The sequence below is a fragment of the Sabethes cyaneus genome, chromosome 2 (genome assembly GCF_943734655.1).
Source record: "Sabethes cyaneus chromosome 2, idSabCyanKW18_F2, whole genome shotgun sequence".
Classification (NCBI taxonomy): Eukaryota; Metazoa; Arthropoda; class Insecta; order Diptera; family Culicidae; genus Sabethes; species Sabethes cyaneus.
Genome location: NC_071354.1, coordinates 141063978 through 141071756, shown reverse-complemented (window position 1 = coordinate 141071756; position 7779 = coordinate 141063978). Strand labels below are relative to the sequence as shown.

Genomic DNA, 7779 nt, shown 5'->3' with positions numbered 1-7779 from the left:
GGAAGTGGAACATCAAATTTGTACTAGTTATAGGATAAAAGTTTTGATTCGGGCAATGTATTCCAATCCATCGATTCACGGTGCTAGACTTTGTCCAAATCTAGTTTGCGCTAAGAATGACTAAACGATGTCAAACTGATGGCCAACAGTATAATCTCGGTACAATCGACCCCGCAGAACAGTATGAAAAAAAAACGCCAACCGAAACTGGCACCGTATTATCAATCAGATTGGTATGTTCTGCTACTCCGATGTGAATCAGCAGTAGGGCGAACGGCAGACCAAAAATTTCTGTGCGTTTCTAACCAAACACGGTCGCATCTCGATGGCGAGTGTTGCATCCGAAAACTGAAGCCATCCACGCTGTGACCAAGTGCAGTCACTACGCTTATTGCTGATTTTGACAAAGGCCTTAATTAAACTGAGATGACCGGAACCGGAAAATGAGCTGTAAACTCAGAAAATGTTTTAGGTCGCGATTGCCAAGCCATTTCCTGACTTTGCAACTTTTGACTTTTTGACACACTATCACATGAGCGTGAAGGTAAACAAAAAGTTTTCCGTGACATTTCAAGACATACTATGGTTTCTTTTTATAATTCGTGTTGTCTAGACACCGCTTGACACAACCATGCACAACTATAGTTTGTCTATATAAGGTTGCCCAAATGTTTATTTTTTGTTCAAAATTTCACAAAATTAAAAAAAAAGGTTTTTAATGGCAATAGCCTAAAAATATAAAATTGAATATCAAAATATGTGTTCCTAACCCTAACCTCATCGATTCAAGCTAAAAACGACATAGGGCTTTAGGACCCAATTACGGATGACTGACTGTTACTTCGGTCGTTCTCATCTGATGTCCAAAGTGCAAAAAAAATCAAAACAAACCCAATCTGCACATTGGACGTTTAGCAAGTGAAAGTTTTTTTCGCATTATTTATGCGTTTTAAGTGAAACAAGCGGCCTAATATTGAAAAATAACCTCGAAAATAGCGTAGCACGGCAACGCACGTATTTTACGGTGATCTCGCTTAGTTTCTGTACAATAGCCTTGAAAAATAAAAACGTCCAAAGTACAGCATGATATGGTAAACAGTCCAATCTAACTTTTTCCATAATAAACCAAAACTGCTTAGTTTTAATTAGATTTTTAAAATCTCCGTTGAATATTGAATGTTATTATTCATCAACCACGTTGAGTGAATGACTGATAATTATTTCATTTTGAAACAATTTAAAGTTCAATTCGAAGAACTTCGATCTCGTTTTTCTCAATATGGTGGAATTGTTACATTGGACGAAATCAAAAGTGACGCGAGAAATATAACAACTCACTCGTCTTGAGTTGTTTTTTGCTGGACTAGCAGAGGAAAATCATCCCTCACTCGGTTTGTTTACGCTTGCGACATTCGCCCTTTTGTTAATTTTATCAAGATTTATCGATGCTTCTGACGTAGGACTATGGCTGTAAAACCAGGCGTATGAAACTGAAGGCACAGACAAACAGACATAACACTCGTTTTCCATTCTTCGTACCGATTAAACCGTCATTTCAAATTTGGGCTTAGTTGGGAATGTTTCCGTTTTGGTCAAAGTGGCGCTTTTTGACGAAAGAAGTAATTCCCCATAAAAATAATTGCTAGTTCGAGAGATACTCCTGTTGCTATTTGATACAGCCAGAATTCGTTAATTGGGCCACGACTGTACTCCAGCTGATTCGTTAATTGGGCCGACTGACAGTTGTTAGAAATTTCTAAACTCGAAAATTCCATACAATTTTGACATTCAAGTTGTCACATAGCCCAATTAGCGAACACCCAATTAACGAACCGCCCAATTAGCGAACCACCAATTAACGAATCTTTGCTGTATTTGGAAATGTCGATCATAGATGGTGCTAGTGTTCAGGCTAAATGTTTTTGCTGGAGCAGCATAGGAAAATGAACTCTCACTCGTTCTGTTTGACTGTTGGCTTATCCGCCCTTTGCAAATGTTGGTCGACAAATGTGAGGTACGATAATTTTTGTTGATTTTTCTTCTAAGAGTTATGTCTATTTGTTTGTACTGAAAGGTAAAGAAGCGACTAAAGGGCCAAACAAAATGCTGCGTCAACGCGTCCGTCAGCGTTATTCTGACAGTTTTCCCATGGGTTTACTGTCAAATTGAGGCTGACGGATGCGTTGACGCAGCATTCTGTTTAGGCCTTAACACAACGGCAGATATTAGTGTTTATGTTTCCATATTATTAAAAATCTAACACAAAACTTTTGTACAGTACTTAGATTTTAGTTCAAACCGAACCATCAAAAATTTTCGACCAAAGCACATAAAGTAAGCATTAGAGTGACTATATACAGAGTGGCGACAAGTCATCCCAAATGTATGCAATGCGGTTTTTCCAAGGTTTTTCTTTCTCTTTCCTGCATACGCGTTGGATAGGTCGTATGCTCGATTGGAATGACACTGACAGATAATTATCATTCCAATTTTGACATTGTCGCCACTCTGTATACAGTCACTCTAGTAAGCATCATGATGGTAGAGATGACCAAAGTAAATTGATATATACCAGGTATGTGACCATCGAGGGTTGCATCAGTGTGTGTAGAAAGAAGAAGAAATAGTTCTGAAATATGGTGGAACTTGCATGAAAATTAAAACTAAATTAATTGTAATTAATGAATGCAGCTATATTATTCCAGAGAAATATTTGAACATTTACAATGAAATGTAAGGAATATATTTTAAAGTCATTTGCACTTGTAGCCTTCTTGAATTATGCGTATAAAATTTGAGAACATGGGTGACTAACTATTTCGATGTGCAATTGAAAAATGAATTAATGTTTCTAATACTTCACGATCAATACGGTATACGGTTGCTTAAATTAAAACACGTTCCGTCCAACATTTTGCTTGCATGGTGCTCTTGAATATCTGCCTCTGATATCTTCTTTTAAATAATACTTTTATTCGAATAGATGCTTGTGCTACTGCTTGAAAATTCTTAAGTTGAAGTCACTGTTCCAAGATGATACCTTTTTATCATAAATTTGCCCGCTCACGTTGTTTGATATATATGCTCTTGTCTCAACACTACGTAGAAAACCATAAAAAGCAATCTTAGATTGCTACAAAACAGTCTTAGATGATAATTAACACTTTAAAAGCTTACCAGAAATCAGACGAAAAATATCGCGGGCGGATTACAATGTTGCTCATGCTGCTTATTGAACAATCATGTCCGAACATTTTAAAGAATTTCTTTTTTGTGTTACTACTTGTAGGAAAGCGATATAAGGACATTTCTTTGAGACATCTTGATATCACTTTGACGAAAAAAATTCCGCTTGCAATTTGGAATGTTGCACTTCATTGTATTCATGAAAATATTGTGCTTCCCGAGAAAATATTTTGTTTTCCAGTTTAATATAGTTGTGCGCAAAGGTAAATCATATATTATTGACAGTGTAAGCACGTGTAAGTTTTTTATGTTTATGCTCTTATTCTTTGCTTAGATAACATTTGTTTTGTCCTATTACGTACAGACTTACAAACAACACAGTTACAATGTCTTACGTTAACCGAAAATGATAAAATTTAAATGCTGATTGCGTTTGTGAAAAATTTGTCCATGTTTGAACGGGCAAACACGAATGCTATACCCTAGCATTCAGCTGATGAGCAAGAGAGAAATATTGTTGTTTTTCTCATCACTCTTGCGTTGACAGTTTCTTACGAGATTTCGTAAGAGTGTAAAAGAGATACTTTGACTGCGAGCAACCAGAACAGAGCTGCGCGCAACTGTTAGGCGCACAACTAAACCGATGAAAGAAAAATTTTAGATAATAATCGCAATACATACTAGAAATAATGTTCTAAGCATAAACATAAAAGCTGTAAGAAAAAAAAGACAAATCTTGCGTATCCAACGATTTTTTTAAAAAATTAACTAATTTTCCATACAAAATGCTCGAAATCTCAGAACTAGTGTAGATGTGTTAGTGCAAAGTGTATATGACAGCTCGCATTGTCATATACCTGGTATATATCAATTTACTTTGAGAGATGACAACGCTGGTCTATAGACCAAATCAAGGTGACGTCATCTGGCAGATACTGGCGCCCTTGTTTACAAACAGACCGCAGAGTCCAAAAAAGTTTCAGCTGTTTAAACGGCAAGTTTGTTGTTTAAACCGAGTTTAAACAGCATTAGGACTAAATTTAAAAGCTATTATGTCTGTTAAATGTTAAAACACACGCTTCATTCGCTATAAACGGAAAAGAAAGTTTTCCAAAATGTAAACAAGGGCGCCAGTATCTGTCAATTGACGGTATGATGATTTGGTCTATAGACCAAATCAAGGTGACGTCATCTGGCCAGGCTTGGCATACAATTTTTGCTTCGATTTTGCTCTTTTGATTACTGCATCTCAGCCAAGCAAAATTTGGAAAAGTGATGTATGGGCAAGTGTATGGGGCGTTTCTAGAATTTGTTATTGTCTACAATATAGACCAAATCATCATACCGTCAATTGACAGATACTGGCGCCCTTGTTTACATTTTGGAAAACTTTCTTTTCCGTTTATAGCGAATGAAGCGTGTGTTTTAACATTTAACAGACATAATAGCTTTTAAATTTAGTCCTAATGCTGTTTAAACTCGGTTTAAACAACAAACTTGCCGTTTAAACAGCTGAAACTTTTTTGGACTCTGCGGTCTGTTTGTAAACAAGGGCGCCAGTATCTGCCAGATGACGTCACCTTGATTTGGTCTATTCACGAGGATACATTTAGTAAACTGATGGTTAACAAATAAAACTGTTTTTCGATTTTCCGAAATATTCTAGGTTATACAGTGGACCCCCCTTCGTTTGAACGATTCCTCATGCAAACTAACGGGGTTAGCTTTTAATTTGAACAACTGGTAACCCTAAATATGCTGGAGAAATCCACATGGTTACTTTACAACTGCTCAAAACTTATTGATACTCTACCACAACATCTCCAGACATCAATCCCATTGAAAACCTTTTGGAATATTTCTGCAAAAAAGTTAGAAACCATTAAATTTCTAGCAAAAACGATCTTAGAAAGTACTTAATGGACGAATGGGACCAAATTCCCACCGAATACTCGAAAAACTGGTAGACAGCATTCCAAAACGAATAAAGGCAGTTGTAATGACCAAGGGATACCATACTAAATGCTAATCTTTGAAATTAAGCCACATCTGCGAAATCAAAACTGTTAATTCGAAGCCCGTACGAATATGGATTTGAGTGGATTTTTTCATACATTCATTATAATATTTTTTCAGATAAATAAAAACCATTTTTCCAAAACCTGATATCATACCTTAAAATTAACATCTGACACTATGATTTTACTTGAATAACATGTCCCTAAAATTTCTGTTAAACTTTCGAATGTAGAAAAACGAAATCTGCAAGGTACCGTACGAATACGGATTTGTATCACAGTACAAAACGATAGTCAGAGCGGTAGTCCTTTACGGACTTGAGACTGCTTAGGTGCACAATTGCCGTTTTTGAACGAATGGTGTTGCAGAATATTTTTGACGGAGTGGCACGGGCTGCACTACATTGAAACTCCTGTCGTACACTTGGCGAAAGTCGAGAGCCTATGATCGGCCGGCCTTGTCGCAAGGATGCCGGGCCAGCGAAATCTGTTCTCTTAAAGGACACCACCAGCACCCGGAATAGAGAGATCCAGCGTGCTAGATTACTTGACTAGTTGTCGCTACGTTCAACGAGCTGGTGATGTGTAGCCAAGGAACGAGTACGATGGAGAGAAGTTCATGATACAGCACGAGCTAGCCCGGCTCTAAGCTGCTAGTGGAGGTGAATTCCACAGTGATTTGAAAATTCAGAATTCCGTAAATTTTGTCTACGGATCCGTATTTGCAGAAAAACCGAACACATCTGCAGATCTACGGAGATTTTCGTCTATTTGCCTCGATTTTACGTTAATTACAATGAGGGATGGCTTGATCACCGTCTCAGTCAGAAGAAATGAAAATGTTATAGATCGGTTTGGGATATTTGTAGAGCTAGTTATACAGTTTTGCTGTATAAAGCAAGGCTATTTTGCATTGACAATGTCATATAACTGTTACTCCGTTGGCAATCAAATGACTCGGCTACCAACCAGGTAGCAGCATTGTTGCCCGGTAAGTACAAAAGATACAGCAATATTGTAGGTAATAATAGCAAGTTCTACAAATGTCCCATATATTTTTTTCAAATTTTGTTTGGCTGAGACGGTACTGTCAAATGAATCAAAATTGAGCCCAGTAATCGGGCCATCGAGCCTGATTACAATTACAATTTATTCATTTGATCAAAGGTCATCGATGCTAATTTGTTTATCAGTAATATCACGAAAATATGATTCTCTCTAACAAACCATTTATCATTTATTCTTGTCATATAATATATTGTTACTACACAACTAATTGTATTACCGCTAACAAATGCTATGTTAAAACCATTGATGAATTTTGTACAAAACATTTTACCATGCCTTACCGCCTATCCATAACTAATTATTACATGTTTCTTTAAATTATAGGATAACAAGAAAATGAATGAAAGAAAATATCAAAGTAATTTCAAATGCACTTATGTGGATAATCGGAAAAACGAAGAATAAGCTCTATCTATGTCGACAGAAAAAGAAGTTTTGCAGAACAAATATTGTGAACTACCCACATCCTTTGTGTTTGTCTAAACGTAATGCAGCAGATGCGGTCATGGGACTTTCTAATGCTTCAAACAATACTCCGAAGTAGCATTCTTAATTTCAGCTTTCAAAATATACACAATTACAATAGACAGCAGCAAAATTAACACCAGTGAGATCCATTGGAGCGTCTGGTTGAACTTGACCTGCGATTCCAGCCGATGAGTTGTATCATTTAACTGCGACACAACTTGTTGAACATGCGAAAATTGTTTATCACCACTAAAAGCGGCACCGCCGACGCCTGCGCCGTACATATCGCCGCCACCTACTCCGCTGCCATACGTAGGCATCCCATTGCGCATACTGCCATCGTCCAGAGTAGCCGGCAGTGCACACTTCAATCGGTGTTGCTCCACCGATGAACTGTTTACGGGGGTATTCTAGAATGCATATTGGAAATATCGTTTAACAAAAATACTAATTAGACACTAAGGCTTAAAATTACCTTCCAAAGCTCGGCCAGATCATGTGTGTTAGATGCATCGTTACTCAATTCCATGCACATGACCAAAAACTTTTCCCGGTTGATTGTGTTGATTTGTTGGCCTTGCTGAAGTACTACATTAATAGTAACAGTTTCACCTGCTGATAGGACCCCGCTGCTAGGCTTAACACGAAATTTGTCTGGCGCAGTTGTTTTGATCTGAAAATTTTAGAAATTACAGCAGGAACGGATTAAATGTGTTTGTATAAACTTTACACAGGAAACATATGCATGATTGATTATCTTTGCAAATCTATACCTATAAAAATGGATTTCTGTCTGTCTGTCTGTCGGTATGTTCCTTATAGAATCGAAAACTACTGAACCGATCGGCGTGAAAATTTGCATGTAGGGGTTTTTGGGGCCAGGGAAGATTCTTATGATGGTTAGAGGGCCCTCCCTCCACTAAGAGGGGGGCTCTCATACAAATGAAACACAAATTTCTGCATAATTCGAGAACTAATCAAGCAAATGGAACAAAATTTGACATATGGCTGTGACATAGGCGTTGTGATTTCATGTGCC

At 37.4% G+C, this 7779-nt stretch overlaps 1 protein-coding gene across 6 annotated transcripts in view; it reads right to left on the bottom strand.

The window, feature by feature from the left end:
- Positions 1-6424: 6424 nt before the first annotated feature.
- Positions 6425-7779, bottom strand: part of LOC128738865 (motile sperm domain-containing protein 2-like) — a 44823-nt gene continuing 43468 nt past the window's right edge. For all 6 annotated transcript variants that reach the window (XM_053834314.1, XM_053834315.1, XM_053834317.1 and 3 more), the window contains 2 exons: positions 7216-7413; positions 6425-7150 (listed from right to left, as the gene is read on the bottom strand). In XM_053834314.1, coding sequence (XP_053690289.1) covers positions 6788-7150; positions 7216-7413 — 561 coding nt within the window. In that variant the 3' untranslated portion in view covers positions 6425-6787. The remainder of the gene's footprint in view (positions 7151-7215; positions 7414-7779) is intronic.